At 36.8% G+C, this 19,737-nt stretch overlaps 1 protein-coding gene across 1 annotated transcript; it reads right to left on the bottom strand.

Annotated features, from left to right (window-relative positions):
- Nucleotides 1-776: 776 nt before the first annotated feature.
- LOC104213263 (uncharacterized) lies at nt 777-18,641 on the bottom strand. The gene is made up of 12 exons (XM_009762732.2): nt 18,511-18,641; nt 16,337-17,662; nt 12,677-12,684; nt 9,279-9,454; nt 6,941-7,001; nt 5,911-6,009; nt 4,213-4,307; nt 3,793-3,906; nt 2,657-2,724; nt 1,628-1,738; nt 1,194-1,425; nt 777-1,009 (listed from the first exon to the last, which is right to left on the bottom strand). Exons 2-12 carry the CDS (start codon nt 17,620-17,622, stop codon nt 899-901), a joined length of 2,361 nt encoding a protein of 786 aa, XP_009761034.1. The 5' UTR covers nt 17,623-17,662; nt 18,511-18,641; the 3' UTR covers nt 777-898.
- Nucleotides 18,642-19,737: the final 1,096 nt, after the last annotated feature.

The following is a 19,737-nucleotide window of genomic DNA, read 5'->3' on the forward strand; positions in this document are numbered from 1 at the left end:
TGTCTACTGGTGCTTTTGTTTTGATCATGGCCTCCTTGTTTTTTTCGCCTTTTTATGTGCAAACTTTCCTTAATTTTAGCTATTTTGAAAGCATACATGTTTTAGTGGCTTCTCAAAGAATGACTTCATATTGGGTAAAACCACTGACCTGTTTTTGAACATCAGGAAATGGGACGAGAAAATGTCTCTTTGTGCAACGGAAGAAAGTTCTAACTAAAATTAATATTGTTTTTTTCCCGATCATTTCACGCTGATTCTGCATTTTGTATTGCATCCGATGACATGGCTCTTGATAGGAACATGTGGAGGTCGAGCATTAGGATGGTAGGCTAGGGGGTAGTCGAGAGTTCTTCCCTCTTTGTACCGGGTAGTCTAATAGAGTTTCGTTTAGGTTTGTTAGCGGTCTTTATTGTATTCACATAGTTATTTTGCATAGTTTTATGTTATTGTCCTTTCACTTATTTGTTGTGGTTATTTTCTTTCTTGGTATCTTTTGTTATGACATGTCTTCTCTCTTATTTATTTTCTGATATTATTGCCTCTCCTATTGAGCTGAGAGTCTCTTGCAAACAGCCTCTCTGTCCTTTTCGGGGTAGGGGTAAGGTCTACGTACACTCTACTCTCCCCAGACCCCACTAGTGGGATTTTATTTGGTATGTTGTTGTTTATATGGGATTTAGTATCTACTGCAGTTCACTTGAAAAGAAAATTTTGAAAACCATCAAAAAGGAAAAACAGAAAAGAGAAACATATAAGCTGGAGGAAGCATATGCACATTGTTTAAATAGTTTTGTTCATAACTTCCATAATTTAGCATTCTAAATCAGTATAAGTCCAGTACATTTATCTCTAGACAAATTATATCCAAAACCTGTAGTTCTCCAATACAAAGGATTGCCTAATTTGGGGAAAGAAAATGTGCTCTAGTAAGAGGATATTCTTTTCCAGCAATCCAAACGCCAGTTTGCGACCATTGAATGTCTTCCCACTCCACATTCTCCTCCAAAACCTTCCGAAAAATAACATTTGAAAACAATCAGGTAAAGAAAAACCAGAGAAAAAATAGACAGCTATTTTCTTAAATAGGGATGTAAGCTTTTTGGTATTCACAGCACAAATAACCTACTCTTCATGGTGTTGCTATTATACAGATATTGCTAACACGTAATAGGGGCAGAAACAAGGTTGAATACCTCAACGTGTTCAAGGGGCAAAGGAATTCCAACTGATTGCATTAGTTTCTGAGGCAAAGCCTTCTTACACCGGGACCATCGAAACAAATCTACCATCATATTTTCACCATCCGCTCCATATTTTTCTCCGTTTGCCACATGTATGTTGTAAGTTTGAGGTTTGTCAACATCCATTTCATGCATCTGAGACGTAGCCTTTACCATCTTTTCTCCATTAAAGCAGAGCTCATACCTTCAGATTAATTAACAAGTCAAGGAGTGAAGGAGACTGAAGACCACAGTAAAAAGGCACAAATCAGATGCAAAATTATCAAAATCACATTTCGGTCACTTTCTCATCGATTTTCTTTTTCCTTCCTATTTTTTTCTTCACTCCTATTTGGCAGTTCCATCCCATTGGAGGGTGTAAGAAAATAGGGAAGCCAGTGAGTTACCTTTGAGTATGGGTTTCCAAATAAAGAACTTCGCCCTTTTTCATGCGTGAAGATGTAAAAAGGGGCTTTTTCAAACCCTTGTCAGCAACAACACTGATACTGTATTTGAGCCTGGGGAAAGAAGCGAGCAACAGTAAGTAAATAGAAACCACCGGCAACAGCAAGCTAAAATATCAAAAGAACAAAACCTCTCAAGGTATATCAACCTGGTAAATAGGACTTTTTAAATTGTCAAGGATATGGATCAAACCACCGACTTTGTTACCGACTCAAAACTAAAGGTCAGAGGATAGAACAAGACAAGTATACTGTAGCATTGCTCATCCTTGATATTCCAACCCATACTTCACAACCCCCTACTAACATATGGAAAGAGCTTGACACAAGAATACAAAGACGTTATCTACCCTTAGGTCCCAATCACAGATCCATGCATCCTAAGATACAGTTAAAACGAAAACTAAATGGTCCTCCGACACATCAATCTTACTGCTTCAAAGTCACACTTGTAGTCATATGCTCAATACTCTGAACACTACAGGAATTGGGAAAAAATGATCAATAGAAAGATAGCCTTCATGGATCCATTGAAATTTCATTCAAGCAAATTGAAGGGAAGTCTTGAGGAGGGTTTATTAGAGAATAACATATTGTAACTATTGAGTGCCAGACTGTAATGGAAAAAAAGGAAGATAAATTTCATAGAAAAATTTACCTTGTTCTTTTTCCCAATAATTGAAAAATATTTTCAGCTAAACCACTAGAAAATACGAAGAAAAAAAAGTTACTCATAAAATATATACCAAAAGCATTAAAAATTACTCCTTTTGGAAAAGAAAAAAAAGCTCCTTTTGTATGAACAGAACCCAATAGGAAAATCACAACAGGAAAAAATTGAAGGACGAGCTGATGCAGAAAATCGTACCATACCAAGGGTCCTTGCATAAGTGACAAATCATTTGGATTAGAAAAGGAAAAAAAGAATCATTCATTTGAAGAGCAAGCTGATCCAGAAAATCAGAAAAATACCAAGGCTCATTGCATAAGTTGAACTGAATGGTCACTTCACGTACAAATCTCTGTTGTCGTAGTGCATTCTACAATGAGAGAGAGAACCAACAATCAAGTTGAGGCTAAGTTAATTGGAAAATTTAAATACCACAACACACTACAACCAAGATTATTAATCAAAATAGAATGCATAGCGTTACATCTCCTTCTCCTTTCAGTACCTCAAGAAAAGATAAATAATAAAAAGATATGACCATCAGATTGCAATGAATAACCTAAAATAGACTATAAGATCTACTTGAGTTGGTTTTGGTTGTTTTGCAGCTCTTTATTACCATTGGGTCAAGCAGAAGCTCAAAACCAAGAGCAAGTCATTTTTCAACATTTTAAAATCAGTTTTTGCATAGTTTTACGCGCAATTAGGAGAAAATGTGACATATTGAGTTTTCCATGAACATTCCCATGACTCATGCAAATTAATGAGAAGCCAAATGTTTGAGAACTCGATAGAGCTCATTCTCTTATTCCTGAGTAATCTCAGCATAATGCATCTCGTTGCAATGCAAATAAGATGATAACATGATGTATAAAGGTAGAATTTTTTTTCGAATTCAACTATGATGTACTTAGGCTGTTTACGCGACCAATCATAGAAGTAACCGGTAACTCAAGAACGGGAAAGATTGTTGAAATTTTCAAGTTTCAGCATTTCAAGTTTTGATATTTTTTAAAGATACAGTTGCATCATTTGTTAATGCAAAAAACACGTTCACATGAACATACCAAAACTCCTCTTAGCTTCTTTTTTTCCTTTTAAGCTGTTTGTATGGACAAGGCATCCACGTTTTTAAAGTAAAAAAGGGTTGACAAGATAGTTAGATGTTAGTTTGGCAACTATAGTGTTGAAAAGGGTTTAGCATTAGTCTACAGAAATGGAGAAGAGACACAATTTAGCAATAGTCTCCACCTAGATGGTTCTCATCTGATTATGCTATTTATAAGAAAAGAGGAGGGATCAGTCGAATGCTAAGCATCACCAATGTAAACAGCTTCAGGCTCCCAGAGAGGGAAAGTAAGCAAAAGATATATTGTTTGTCTTATAATATTTAAAAACGTGCAAAGCAAAGTAAACTTCAACTTGAGTGGAATAATACCGAAGCTGCAGCTCTAGTGGTCATAGTGCGCTCTGCTGTCACGGGAGCAAGCGTAGGCTCCAAGGTTGAGGAGTGCGTCAGACAAGGTTCAAGATCTATGGTTCCACCTCCTTTCTAAAGGGCATGACAAATAATCAGAAAGGTCGTATAGGAGTCAGTACAAAGTTCAACATAGATATAACTGCACATTCATTACTTGTAAAAGGAATTTACTTGCATATATTAATCAAAAACAGCAAGCAACGTAGATATGTACTCTAGGCCAGAATTGCTAGTAGTGTAAGTCCATCCCAGAAAGCTAAAAAATCATCAGAAAACTAAGGGTTTGGCAAATAAAGTAGACGATGTAAAAAAAATTTGAGCCAAAAAAAAAATTAAACAAAAAGAACAGAAGGGAAGGAAAGAAAATGCAATCCACACCTTCACAACAGAGCACCGCTCGATACAGTAGCTGCAGCCAACTGCAGCACCCCAGGCACGTGAACGCACATTGTTTCTCAGAGTTGATATATAGCCTACAGCAAATGCAGTCTGACATCAGAAATGCAACGGATCGGGATGCAACACCTTATCTGAACAGACTTATGATTTTACTCACAGAAGTCATATTGAAGGTGTCTTTGAATAAGCCTATTGCTATATGGACAAAGTATTGTGATGTCCCAAACATAATCAACACAGAGAAAATGGCCTTCAATAATCCTAGCATTTCAGATGCACTAAAAGCATTGTGAACATGCTGCAGCTCCACATTTTTTTCCCATTTTTAGCATAATCAATTAGTATTGTCGAAAACAATATGCATATTAGAAGGAGATAAGCCATTCGCCAACTTGCACCTTCTTTTTCCTTGTTTACTAATCAATTAGTACTGTTGAAAATAAGATGCACATTTGAAGGGGATCAGCAATTAGTCAACTTGCAAAAGCTTGGATTTTATCAGTTTAAATAATGAAATGGGATCAAGCAAATTGAAAAAACAAAAAGTGAGCAATACTGTGTAAAGCTCTCTGTGAGAGAATCTCCAGAAGGGACAAATTAGTTAATATTACGGAAAAGAATATGTATACTTCCAGGCCTTCACCACATTTTAGATCTTCCGAGAGATTCCCGATCAACGATTTAGGTAAGTACCAAAAGGAAAGAGAGAATGAAAAGGAAAACTTGATCCTGCTCCATTCAGAAGGGTATGCCTACAAGTAGCTATCCTAAATGATTCATTTTCTTTATAAGTTTCCCAAGATGAAGATATGTAAAGTGACATAACTTCAAAAAGATACTATGCAGGTGGAACACATATTTTCTCCTTTATTATTGATCTTTTTTTTATATAACGGTGGTGTCTAAGCCAACTTGCACGTACTTCAACTATTGCACCAGATACCTACTATCTCCCACCAACACAAGTACCGATAACTCTGTCTACCAAGGCTTAGGCAAATAAGAAGAAATCACCTAGTGTATTTTGTTTCCACTGGGATTTGAACCTTGGTCTCCAAGGTTTGCACCCACTACATGGACCACCACTAGGGTGTTTTATCGTTCTTATATTTTCCTAGACAGGTACACCTTACAGCTATTTAATAACTAAAAGTAGGCCACCAATCATTTCTCATCAGATAATGCGTTGATTCACTACATTTCAAAACATATGGCAGTTGGCATAGAATTTATATGAAGTACAACAGTCAACTATGTAAGTGTCCCTTTTTAAATTCTTTTTGCCTTGGTTGAGGGTGGGGGAAGCAAGGTGCTTAAACAAGTCTCAAGTGTTTAATAACAATTATCTTCGCCGTGAGTAATCAAATTCATTTAACTGAAACCCCAGACATCAATGTGAATAAAAGAAACTCTTATTGTTTCAGCGAACTCCAAAGCGCCATAGCCCCATGTTTGATCTTCCAAGCGCCAAAACACACACTAAAATTATTAACAAACAAGTGTGATAGAGAGCCCGACCAAAACTTGGGACCATAAAAGGTGATTGTAAAATTTGGGGCTACAAATAAGTTCAGCTCATTAAAAGAAAAGTTTTAAGCATTATACCATATGTAGAACAGGCTTTGTTTTTCTAACAATAGCAATGCTGAAGCAACATTTAGTTTTCAAAAGACTTACAATCTTGGGGAGGTAGCACCCTGATAGTAGCGTGTAACTCCTTAATGGTTGGCAGAAGAGGAGAAGCAGTAGTACGACAGTAACCTGTGTGCATAAGAACTGGAGAAACAAGAAAAAACAGTAGTAAATAGATGTCGCAATGTCCTATATTATGCGTGCACATAAAGTACTTTGGTAAGTTCTCAAGCAATTCTGAGGTAAAGGCTAAACAGTTCCCTAAACCAAATGGACAAGCAGATAAGTTGATGGTTATTGATATTATATGAGCAGATATATTTGCCTCTTTTAACAGGAGACAAAGGGGAAGACCAGTAGCACAATCATGAATCAACAATAAGGAAAGTTCAGCAAAAACATAATCTCTTTAGAATAATTATCTATTATCTTGTTTTATGTGAAAAATAGGTTTGCTTGACTAGATCATAGTTATGAAAAGATTGGGAAGAATGGAAGCTAGACCTAAATGAAAAAATCCACCACATGACGGTATACTCAAAATTTATTTCTTCTATGCAGGCAACGGTTTCCACACTTCCCGCTTGAGGACAAGTGCGATTTGAAGGAGAGGAGTAATGTTAGCACCCCTTTAGTCTACCAACGGTTTACACATGGAAAGTTTAAAAATATCAGGAAGTACATGACTTCAGCATCTGTTAGTTATGTTTCATATATTTCCTGTAGCAGTTATTAGTAGTAGGCCACTTTCTCATTCCAGTAGTGTTAGGAAGTTATTTCCTAGTTTTAGGTAGGAGGTTAATCAACCAGTGTTTGAATTAAAGTTATTTGAACTCAGTGAAAGGTATGCAGAAAATTATTCCAGTCTTTGAGTACTTTAACTCTAGAGATTGCAGGTTCTCTCTTAGCGAACCAGCACCATAGGTTGCAAAAAGAAACCATCTTTCCAAACTCCTAATATTCTCCATATTAACTCTGATTTTGTCTTGCAGCGTCCCATAACAAGATCCATAACAGGGGACTGTAACATGATGCCTTAATTGTGATACAAAAATATTGAACATAAGTGACAAACCTGCAACAAGATCTGAGTCATTGGTGTATATATCCGTTCCCCATAGCTGGCCACCTCTCACCTGCAAATGACATAGAGAACTCAAATGACTACGCTAACATGATAAGACAGAACCAAACTACAACCACAAGAGATAAGACTGGGAGTCAGATGTAACCTTAGCAAGAATTGTAGGTGTGGGGATGAGATGCATGTTAGAATTAGTGGCAGGAATATGCATACAAAGGATGAAAGGTGCATGTTGATCAGGTTCTATGGCCCCGGCATAAATGCATGTGTGAGAGAGAGAAAGATGCCACTAGGTGCACTTATATTAGAATTCAAAAGCTTTTGTTTTGCATTTTGAGTTAAAGTTGGTCCATCAATTCAACAGTATAATGCTGCACTCAGATTTTTTTGAATGTTAAGAGGATAAATTAAATTATATGCGACTACCTTCACACATGTCTAGATTTATTAAACCTAATTAAGAACAGTATTATATAATACCATGTAGAATACCTTGGGATATCTATATGTAATTATAGACTAATTACGTACCTTATTAGGTACAGAGAAGATTACCTACTATAATGTAGATAGTCGGAAACTCATATATAAGAAGCCCCTCTAGTACTTTGTTAATCAATCAAATTCAGCAAGTAATCTTTATTTGTGTCAATGGTATCAGAGCCTCTAAATCTTGGTAGAGACTTGAGTAGCTTTCACCTACCGGCGAGTGGCTTTACGCCTCCTTCCTCGCCACTGTTTTCTCTTCATTCTTTTCCTCTTCCTGACCCCCTCCCCTTTCCGTCGACCTCTATGACGATGCATTGTCCTCTCTCTAGCGACCGGCACTGTCCACTCTGTGGTGACTCGTGCAGCTCCTCTATAAAGAAACCCACACGTCCTCTAAAATATTGAACTTCTAGTCATTGTTTTTCCAATTTAAGCTACAGCGATGATGTCCTGGAAGTTCGCAACACCATACTTTTTCCAGAGACTGAGAATAGATTCCTTCCCTCGTTTAGTGCAAGAAGCACTTTCTTTCTTGTGCAGTTACCAGCAACTGCAACTTTCTGAAAGAAAGAATTCCAACACTGTTTTCTTTTCGGTGATCTTGCACTATCTCGGCAAGATTTTAACAACTTCTTTCCATGTTTTCAGAATAAGCAAACACATATTGCTTTTCCCCACTTAGAGTTTGAGAAGGTATGTTGAATGTTAGAAAGAATAAGTAAAGTTATATGTTTCTAAATTCACACATGTCTAGATTCATTGAATTAACTAAAAATAATATTATAGATTACTCTATAGGATACCTTAGCATATTAGGTATATAATGATAGACGAATACTTACTTTACTAGAAACAGAAAATGATTACTACCACATTGTACGTAGTCTGAGACTCATATATAAGGAATCCCTCTTGAGAAGTAATGAACCTTGAGCCTAACTCAACCCTAAAAACTAGCTCATACGATGAGGATTTCTCCCAAGACCACATAAAGCGTCCAATTCTCCACCCCACATATGATGTAGGATTATTAACACACTCCGCATGCCCAAACTGTACTGTGCACAACACAATATAGGGCCCAACATCGGATAAACCAAGAATTGGGATGGACCTTGGCTCTGATACCATGAGAAGAAATGGAACTTAGGCCTAACTTAACCTCAAAAGTTAGCTCATGAAGTGAGGAGTCCACAAACGACATGGGACTACTCACACCTCTTGTACATTGCAACTCCCACTTATGTCCAAGTTTGATCGTCATTTACAATGCAAGCCAATGGTCCAGAAAATAAGTCTTCGTTAACAACAATCATTTAAGTATTAAAATATCTTGGTCCAATGCTAAGCACCGCAAGTACATCTAAGATATACAACATCATAGCACAACATAAAGATACACTTAACTTATCAACCCACCAAAGGCTACTTACTTAAAAGAAACTGGACTCAGACTTCATTATAACAACCAAGAGTACTCCAATAACTAATATAGATTCTGTATCAAGCTTGACGACGTCCTGCTTTGCGAACTTTTGAAGCATAAAGTCATCGCACTGATTGATGGCTAGCATGTAAGAAGCTATCAAAGTAATTGGGAGCTAGCAAAGTGATGTTCAAATATTTCAAAGTTGGAGTAAAAGTATTTAGAGACACCCGCATAATCATCTAACCTCTTTCTTGCTCAATGATTAGAAAGGAAAACCCTTAAACCAGAGTATTGAAAGAGCTATTATTTAAAATTAATTAGAGTAGTTATCTTCGAAAGGACACAAACAGAAGATGAGGAATAAAATTTAAAAGGGTGTATATGAATCATCAGCTGCTATTCTAATCTTACCTGGCGATTTGTAGCTGATACGTGTTCAGCTGGAATCCTAATTTCTAAAGTAGGACCACTTGGAGAGCTCTCAGATGCTCTATCAGCTTGAGATGATTCATATTCCTTCCACAATTTAATCAGTTCTTGCATGCACTCACCAACTCTATAATTGACGGTGGATACATCATGCTTACCTGGAAAGACAAAGGAAACCAATTTTTCAGATATGGAGCAGGAATACTAAGTCACAACATTTTTTTTTATAAGTGAGAAATCCCCAAGGGCTAGTGGCGGATGGTTCAAAACTCGGTGGATAATGGGCCCATTTAGTCGGCTAATCTATGAGCAACTTCTGCTTTGTACCATCATCAGTTGATTTCTTGTACAGAAGTAGCAACAAGCAAGTAGGGATGAAAAACAATAGAAAAGCATCCTAACCTAACAATGACTAACATTTTAATGGCAGGTGAAATGCAACAAATATTTTTTAATAAAATTTATTTAGTACAAGATTTTTCATAAAGAAAAAAGAGAATACAGAAATTATCATCATAGAACGCGTCAGACATATCAGCTCTGCAGCAAAGGAGGGACAGAAAACAGTTCAATTCACTCAGAATTTTTATTTGACTATTCAAAAGAGGAATTTTATAGAACTATTAAAACCATTCCACAAAACAAGTAATATGATCTGCAGATATACCAGTATGACTCTAATAGATGAGAATCATTTGCATATGTTACAAATATTGAATGCACAACTTCCGCATACAATGTACTACAGGTCACAACAAACATGTAGCAGACACTACTAGAGTTAAAACGTTGCAGTCAGTGCATTAATGGGAATTTACACGTAGCAATTATCCACAAATAACAGATTACATGTGAATCTGTGATATTTTCTGAGAGCTAATATACCATGCGTTACAAGATACACAAAATGTGCCATGTGTTACAGCTGTAAGTTATAAGTTGGCTTTTGCACGAAGTGGCTGATTATCAGAATCCTGGGTTTACCCATATAGTTTCCAAATGTTGATGTGTAAAGAAATGATTATTATACTTTTTTGATAAACTAAAAAATAATTATAATTATAATCTTGAAGAATACAAAAGAAAAGCCACTGTAATGCGTGGCTGTCTCTTTTCCAATTCAAAGTAGAAATCTTTCATGTTTTCAATATTCGGGACATATTTTTTAGAATAGACCTTGGGCCTAATTCAGCCCCAAAACCTAAATCATAAAATGAGGATTACACAAAATCATATAAGGAGACAACATTTCATTCCCTCAACCAATGTGGGACACTCTAATACTCCCCTCCTCCTGCAAGCCGAGGGTTGAACATCTGGAACGTGGACAAAGTAACAAATGGGGCCCAAAATTTGGTAAACCAAGGATAGGGATAGGTCTAGCTCTGATAGCAGGGAAAATGGACCTAGGGCCTAACTCAACTCCAAAAGCTAACTCATGAGGTGACCCAAGGCTATATGAGGAGAACAACACTTTTTTCATGCAAAGGAGAACAACACATTCTCTCAACCAATGTGGGACATTATAAAAATTGTACATAACATTAGATTACAAATTGGGCTAAAGTAACTACTCAGACCTCTTTTAACTTTCTCAGGTTAAGCTAATATTCGCACAGAACTTTTCTCTTGATTACAGATCAATGTTTTCTCTCGATTATCTACTCTTTCTGGCTGATTTAACCTTTTCAATTTTATTTATTTTCATGGACCCTTTTTGGAGTACTTTTGGCCAACATTCATTCCTCAATTAAGATTCATTTGGCCACGGGATTGAGCAGAAGGAAATTTGTCATGAAATAGCAGTAAGAGTACAGTCATAGAACTCTGTAATTATGTCAAACCAGAAAAAAGATCAATGCAACTCACCCTTTTATGTAAAAGGAAAAAACACAAGAAGAAGTCATATTCTCACATAAATAGATAATCATATCATCAATTACTAGAAGTCCTTGTTCGCATTACTTTAAAGATTTTCAGACTCCAATGACATAATTAGCTATACTAAATTGAAAATAGGGGAGTGAGGTGGTCAGGTTAAAATTTGCATGCAAGAAAGTGAGAAGCTAAAGACCCTAACGTAAGAGAAGAACGGATAGAAGAGAAGCACTAATCTCAAAGACAATGTCATCACTCATCACTTGGTTCTAAAGGAAAGTTATATCTTTTTGTCTCTTATCTGCTTCCCCTAGTACCCACCCCTGGCTTTCAGTGCCTCAAAAATAATTTCGCCTTATCATTGTTTTGATGAATTCTTTAGCTAACTACTTGGCAAAATTTCGTGTATAATTGTTTTTTGATTTTTCTCTAACAAATCTTTCAGGACTAATTGTAGATTGCCAATATAGATAATTGGAAAAGCTCTGATATAATACCGACTACATCAGAATGATATTTGTGTCAAACTAATTCTTCCTCTCTAATCTAGAGCTCAATATGATGAACATGGAAGAGGGATACAAGAGACAAGTTTTAAAAAAAATGTGGGTTATCTAAAAAAGGAAAGAGCATAAGCTTGGCGATGTTGATTGGCTTTATTCAATCCAGCCAGTGGGTTTAAAGCGCATAAAATGAACGACCTTTTAGATGGTTATTAAAAGAGAACTTAATATGTAACATGTGGCACGAAATTTTTTGTATAAGAAAGACTTCAATTCAAGGAGAGAAATTTATTTAATCTTAAATGACTCAAAGCATTTAAAGCAAGATTGTCTTCTAATCCTGGAGGGGCCTGGTTTCCAGTTGTATCATCATGCTAATTTGGTCACAAACTACTGATTGTTTTGTCCATTAAAAAGAGAGATTGGTCCATCAGCAGTGACAAAGGTTATATGGATTCAAACAAATGGCAAGAAGTTTGCAGTTCACAATCCAAAGTATACACCAGCAATCAATAGTATAAAGCCAAAAAGAAGAAAACTACATGCCCACATGAGAATTGATATGCAGAAACAAAAGAATGACATCTATAGAGTTCCTTTCTCTGCATACTGGAAAAGCGATGACCAACAAGTCATTCAAGACAGTTCGAGTATAACACATTTGTCGAAGGAGATTCATGTAATGCAGACAGAAGCTGAAAGCAGTTAAGATATTAAAGAGGATGAAGAAGCAGGAACATGTGAGCATATGATTTTGCATATAGGCATATCTAGCAACCTAAGGCAGAAACAGCTGGCAAATCTGGAAGAATGACGGCCAAAAGAGCATCAATTCCTAACAAGGAAACTATCACAACCAATAAAAGATGGGATCAAGGTCGTTTATTTGTTAACTTAGCAACTTTCAGAGTCAAATAAGTCTGCAAATAAGAATGCCAAGAACAACTCCCTCCTCTGCATACAAACTTGAGACCACTTCAAGTATTTTTAACAGCTTACCTTGAGATCTGCACAGAAAGAAAACAGAAGAAGAGTTACACTACACATCAACAAAAAGAGATTTATGTGCATCTAAGTGGAGAAAATATCATCAAACTTATCAGGATAAATAAATTATAGGAAGTTTAAACTCAAATTAGTGAATTTATTAGTTGCTAAACGAGAAAATGAATTAAACACGACTTAGACCACATATATCACCCTTTAATTATCAAATCTAGTTCAGTCTTTACATTTAATTTTTTAGTAAATAACCATACAAGACCTGAGAAAAAGATAATCGTCAACCAAACTGAGTCCTGAAAACCAAATTAGTCACTGAATTTGAAGTATGATAGATGTGATTAACACCCAATTACCCAAACTGGCAAGTCTGACTAAAGCCATAATAAACTTTTTGATCAAGCTTTTAGGGAGGTAGCCGACGGAAGCGGAAGTTGAAGTGAGGCTTGACTCTCAAGTCATTCCCAAGAGAGGTAGTTTCAAGTACCTTGGATCGGTTATTCAGGGGATCGGGGAGATTGACGAGGATGTCACACACCGTATAGGGGTGGGGTGGATGAAGTGGAGGTTAGCGTCGGGAGTCTTGTGTGACAAGAAAGTGCCACCGTTACTAAAAGGTAAGTTTTATAGAGCAGTGGTTAGGCCTGCCATGTTATATGGAACTGAATGTTGGCCGGTAAAGAACTCACACATCCAGAAGATGAAAGTAGCAGAGATGAGGATGTTGAGGTGGATGTGCGGGCATACAAGGATGGATAAGATTAGGAATGAAGATATTCGAGAGAAGGTGGGCGTGGCCCCCATGGAGGACAAGATGCGGGAAGTAAGACTCAGATGGTTCGGGCACATTCAGAGGAGGAGCACTGATGCACCGGTGAGGAGGTGTGAGCGACTGGCTGTAGTGGGCACGCGGAGAGGTAGAGGGCGACCTAAGAAGTATTGGGGAGAGGTGATCAAACAGGACATGGCGCGATTAGGATTACTGAGGACATGGCCCTTGACAGGGAATTATGGAGGTCGAGCATTAAGGTTGTAGGTTAGGGGAAAGTGTGAATATTTCTACAGCACAATAGAGTGAGACTAGCCAGTTAGGAGTTAGACTAAGAATGTCATTGGTCGTCTATTGATGCAGGGCTTTACCTGCTAGTTTTACTATACCAGCCATCTATTTCGTATTCTGTATTTCATATCTCTTATATTGATGTTATTTTATTATGCATTTCTTATGGTACTAATATATCGGCTCCTGTTGCTTTTTTTAGCCGAGGGTCTCCTGGAAACAGCCTCTCTACCCTTCGGGGTAGGGGTAAGGTCTGCGTACATATTACCCTCCCCATACCCCACTTGTGGGATTATACTGGGTCGTTGTTGTTGTTGTTGATCAAGCTTTTAGGGATTAAATGGAAGAATATAGATGAAGCTGCATAAAGGTGGTTTTAAAAACTTTTTTTTTGGTTGATAAAGTACAATAACAACAACTTAGTGGAATCCCACAAGTGGGGTCTGGGGAGGGTAGTGTATACGCAAACCTTACCCCTATCTATGAAGGTAGAGAGGCTGTTTCCGAAAGACCCTCGGCTCAAGAACGTAAAAAATAGAGCAATAGAGAAACAATAGCAACAACAATGTAATTTTGCTGATAAAGTAATAACTTTATTAGTGTAGAAAATTGAAAAACTTTCCCCTTAAAGACAACATTGCTCTTATAACAGCATTTTATCGCCGCCCCTCTCTGCGATTAAGAAATAGCACAGCTGAACATTATAAAGGATCTGAAAATTTTGAATTCACAATTCTTAATTACGCCTTATAGATGTTTCTAGGGATCTTGGAAACTTGATGTTGGGTTCCGGATACCTTCTTGACCTGCTGACTTCTTTTTATAAAAAGATGATCAAATGACCAAAAAAAGGTGAAAATCAGGATTACTTGAAGAGCTTGGATATCAAAGGGTTTAGCTTATCTTAACAGGGAAAGATACAGTTAAAATATGGCAACATTTCTTAATGACAAAATTGACAAAAGATACAGCCATCATATTCATGCCCATTCTGTAATGTTTTTCTCGACTGAGATTACTCAAAAGACAGACAGGATTATTACTACACTTATTTGACTATAAATATCTCAGATTTCCCGGAAATGACATGTGACATCTCCTTTTTGTTCTTGCAAAAAGAGAAGAAACTTTTTATTGACTTAGTCAATTAACAATATACAAGAGGAGCTCCTTATATAGAAGTTTAAGGCTACAGATGATATGGTAGGTAACATTATCTATGCTAATAAAGGTAAATAAATATTCTATAATTGAATACATAATAATATCCTAATGTATCCTACATAATACTTTCTAATTCAAGTTCAATGGATTCAGCCATTTCTAAATATAGAGACATGTAACACTACTTACTTTTTTCCTGAAGAAGTATAACGCTACTTACTTTTTTAACATTGAACACACACCCTAAACTCAATGTGGGTGGAATAGTGTAGAATCACAAAAAAAGAGTAGTGTTGGAAAGTAGCAGATACCCGGTATTTGTGTTGGTGGAAAGTAGTAGGTACCCACTGGAATTGCCGAGCTGACTAGGATGCCACCATTATCAAAAGAAAAAAAAGAAAGAAAAGCGGTTTATATAGCTTTTCTCTTCAAAAAAGAAAAAGCAATGTTGGAATTCTTTCCTCCAAAAAGTCACTGATGATTACACAGCGTAAAAATGTGCTTCTTGTACTAAATATAAAAAGAACCTATCTTTTCTTTTATAACCGAAAAATGCACAGACTACGCTTCAAAACTCGGTAGATAATGGGTCCCTTTATCCTTCTCCATTAAATCCATGCCTAGCTCCCAACAGGATTTGAACACGTGACGTGCGCCACCATACATCTAGTGTTAAACAACCTCTGCTGTTGAACCAAAGCCCAAGGGCCAAAAAAGAATCTATTCTCTATAATTGCGAAAAAGGTATACTATTGCAAATCTCTAAGGCATCCTCAGAAACTTCAATTAGCAAAAACAATGACCAAAAATGTCAAGTCTAGAGGAAGGTATCTGGCGCCAGTCTCCATAGTGATAACATGCCGAAGAGGTTAGAGGAGTCGACGTTGACTGTGGATGAGAAGAGGGTATGGGTCACTCCACAACAAAAGGAAAAGAAGAAAGACATACACCGCCAGGTGGCGTCAGACCGTCCACCAATAAGTGGAACTATATGAAAGTCCAAGAAAAGAAAAATAAAACATTTTAGTGACTTAGTTGATCAACAATGTAAAAGAGGACCTCTACGAAGCTTACGCTACGCATGATATGGCAGGTCACCATGCTCTACGCTAATAAGATAAGTAAATATTTTATAATTAAGTACAAAATATCACAAGGTATCCACAGAATATTCTATAATAGTTCCTTAACTTTTTTCTTTATTAAGTTCTATAATATTTTCCTTGTTTGATTGAATCTAGACATATATTCTCTAACATTCAACTGATCTAAAGACCTCGAACTCGAGGATTGTAGCAGACAGGGGCCATGACATCTATCTATAGTTGCAATGGTCCATTACTCTGCCGGCCGACTGTAGATTGCCTATGGCTCACCATTTATAGGTAAAGAATCAGAAAACGTCAAGTCAATCAGCAAAGGAAAAGGCATACCCTTCATTTTCATGAGTGTGTGACCTAAAAGGAGGATCGCGGTTGGCCATAGGACTCCCTCTTGGCCTCCTTTTGCGCTGCTGAACTCCACAATTAAGAGCTTCTCTTTCTCCACCTCCTTCAGTGTCCATTGCTTCCCCCTCTGATTCTTTATCATGATGCGTGCCAGGTTTCTCAGGCTTCTCTCCTTCTAAATCAGTATCTCTTTCCTTTCTCCTCTCACTTCCATCTCTGTCAGTATTTTTCCAGCTATCATGATCTTTCTGTTTCTTCAGCTCCACTGTTGAATTTCCCAGCTCATTTGTTTTTCCAGGAACATCAACCACTTTTTTTTCACTCTGTGAAACCTCTCTCTCCGCTCCATTCCACACTTCCCTGTTCACATTGTCCTTTTCCCAGTCCTTTGGTCTCTCCTTATCCTTTGAAATATCTCTTCTTTCCTTCTCCCGCCGCTCAGATTCCCTTTCCTCTTTAAGCAACTCCTTGTTATCAGAACTGCTATTCCCTAGTTGTAAATTATTCCGACGATCATTTCTTTCTTTATCCCTATCTCCCCCTTCCCGGTGCTTCCCTTCTTTCCTTTTTCTATCTTTATCTTTGTCTGTCAAATCCACCTTGTTTTCACCAATAGCTTCACGCACTTGAGCAAAATCCCTGTTATCGTTTGAGAATTCCTTTCCTACCTCAGCAGCACCATGGGTTCTTGACGCATTCCATGGATCCACGTTCCCAGCAGGGACATCAAGATATCTTTTGCCTGTGTTTTCTTCTTTAGAATCCTTCCAACTCACCCCACTAAACCTGTCCTTATCAGCCTTCACATCTCCCTTATATTCGGGTAAAGTATCCCTATCATGTTTAATGTCCTTACCATCATCAGCTCTCTTCTCAAATCTATCGTCCTTGTCCCTTAATTCACTTTTTGCATCACAATTCTCAACCTTGTTATTTTCCTTGGGCTGTAATCTGTTATCTAAAGCAACAGAATGATCAGGATGTGAAACATTTGGAACATTTGGAACATTTGGACATGATGAAACACGGTACATTGGTAGCTCAGGAGATCTTCTATCCGAATCCCGTGATACGAACCGTCGAATCTTCGGCATTCGACCATCTGGGCCTACATCAACGGAGCGAATAAATTCCAGTTTTCCATCACTCGTCAGCTTGATCATTCTACCAGAGTCATCCTGGTAGTACGTTGGAGAAGAAGAGTGACTGCGGTTACTACCACTAACATTTCCACCATCCTCATGTGGTCTTTTATTAGGAGTAGTGCTCATATTCCAGCATATAAGATAAAGAAACCTCAAGAACCACAACCTGCAAAATATTAAAACCCAAGAAATATCATCAACCTAAATCGATGATGTGCTGAGCAAAATAACAAGGAAAACCACCTGTAAGAAACAAAAGTAATAAACTTTTCACCAAATTCATGAACAGCTTAACAACACAAAGCCATTTTATTAATAACATTCACTAACTAGTGAAAGATCTGCAAGCAGCAGACTCTCAAAGCTGACTTCATACCTAATAATAATTCTACGACCTGATACCTACACAACCATGCATCATACAGAGGGGAGATATCAGTTAGGAGGCTAGGCATTAAGATCTCTTTTTTATCTTTTGAATTCGATTAAAGGCAAGATATCATCTTTTCGTTAGCAGCAGGCTTACAGAACTTCAAAATCTGATATAAAATAGAGAGAAAATAACTGGAGACCAGCATTGCCACTCAATTCGAGCAAATATTTCCTCGACAAATCAGCTTTAGCTCAATAAACACACCATTAATAAAATAAAAAGGGTTAAAAATAAAAGAAGCAAAGAAGATTTAATTATTACATCCATTCTAATACTTAATAATTTGTCTTTTCAAGCAAATTTGGGGTTCTCTATATCTCAATAGAAGAAAATCAAAACAAACAAAAAAGATTCAGCTATTGCCATGCCAATTACAACGTAGCACCGAGAAATTTTTCAAACAATGTGCTAAAAAATTTCATTTCATAACCCTAAGTATAGCAATCAGTAAGAACCCAGAAAAGAAAAAAGGTTAAGGCTTTGAATCTAATCACATACACCCAGAACAGAAAAAACCAAGAAAATCCCAAAAAAAATAATATATATATGAACTTTAATGCCAGCAAAAAGTAAAAACACACCTTGATAGTAAAAGAAGGAGAAAAACTCAAACTTTATCTGTCAATTTCTCTCTTTAGGACCAAAGTACAGAGGAGAATTGCTTAGATTTAGAGCACAAGTTATCGGGGTGTATTTGTCAGCAAAAATGTACACTGATCTTTTTGTGTTTTATATTGAGCAAGTACTTAATTAATGGTGTAATTTGGAATTAGTGAGTCAAATGACAGTTTGGCCCTTTAATTTGGCTTTACTAGGGACTAGATGGGTAAAAAAGCCAGTTTTTGAACAGTTATTTAGGGGCCGTTTGGTTTTGGACAAGATTATAATTCTACATCTGATGTGGGATAACTAATAGTAGTAGCTAATATAAAATATATACCAATATTAGCTAATATCAATAATCAAATATGGAAAAATATAACTTTAAATTCTAAGTTGAGATTAGTATCCTAATTTCGGTAATTAAATAACAAAAATGCGGTTCAATACTTAGCCAACTTTTGAGATGTATAGCTTGTTTGGCCAAGGTTTTTTTTGGCCAAAAGTGTTTTTTTGGCCAAAAATTGGTAAAAATAACACGATATAGCCAGTTTTCGGATTGGTCATTCAAAAATAGTCAGCGTTTACGAAGTCAATGAAAAATAGTCACTATTTTGCTGCAACAGAGACCGGTCCAGCATAATATACTGGAGTTCGGTGCACATGTGTATGAACTCCAACATATTATGCTGGACCGGTATACTTTGCTGACTCCAGTATAATATACTGAAAACTAGAGTATCGGTGCTCCAAACTCCAGTATATTATACTGGACAATTATACTTGCTCGAACTCTAGTATATTGTGCTAGAGTTCTAGTGTACTTATGTTGAAACTCCATCATATTATGCTGGAGTTCCAACATACTTATCCTGGAACTCCAGTATAATATGCTGGAGTTCAAGCATACTTATGCTGAAACTCCAGTATAATATACTTGCGTATTTTCCGGGTTTTGAACAGTGTTTTCGCTCAAATTTATCTTTACATGAAAAGTGGCTAAATTTCGATTACTTTTGAAACTAGGCTATTTTTGAACGACCAGTTGTAAATCTGGCTATTTTTGAATTTCTCCCCAAAAATTGAGGTGTTTGGCCAAGCTTTTTGAGGGGAAAAAAGTATTTTTGAGGAGAAGCAGAGGCAGTGTTTGAGAAGCAGAAAAATGTAGTTTTTCTCCAAAAGCACTTTTCTAATAAGCATTTTTTAGA

The sequence above is a fragment of the Nicotiana sylvestris genome, chromosome 5, assembly GCF_000393655.2.
Source record: "Nicotiana sylvestris chromosome 5, ASM39365v2, whole genome shotgun sequence".
In the NCBI taxonomy this organism is placed as follows: Eukaryota; Viridiplantae; Streptophyta; class Magnoliopsida; order Solanales; family Solanaceae; genus Nicotiana; species Nicotiana sylvestris.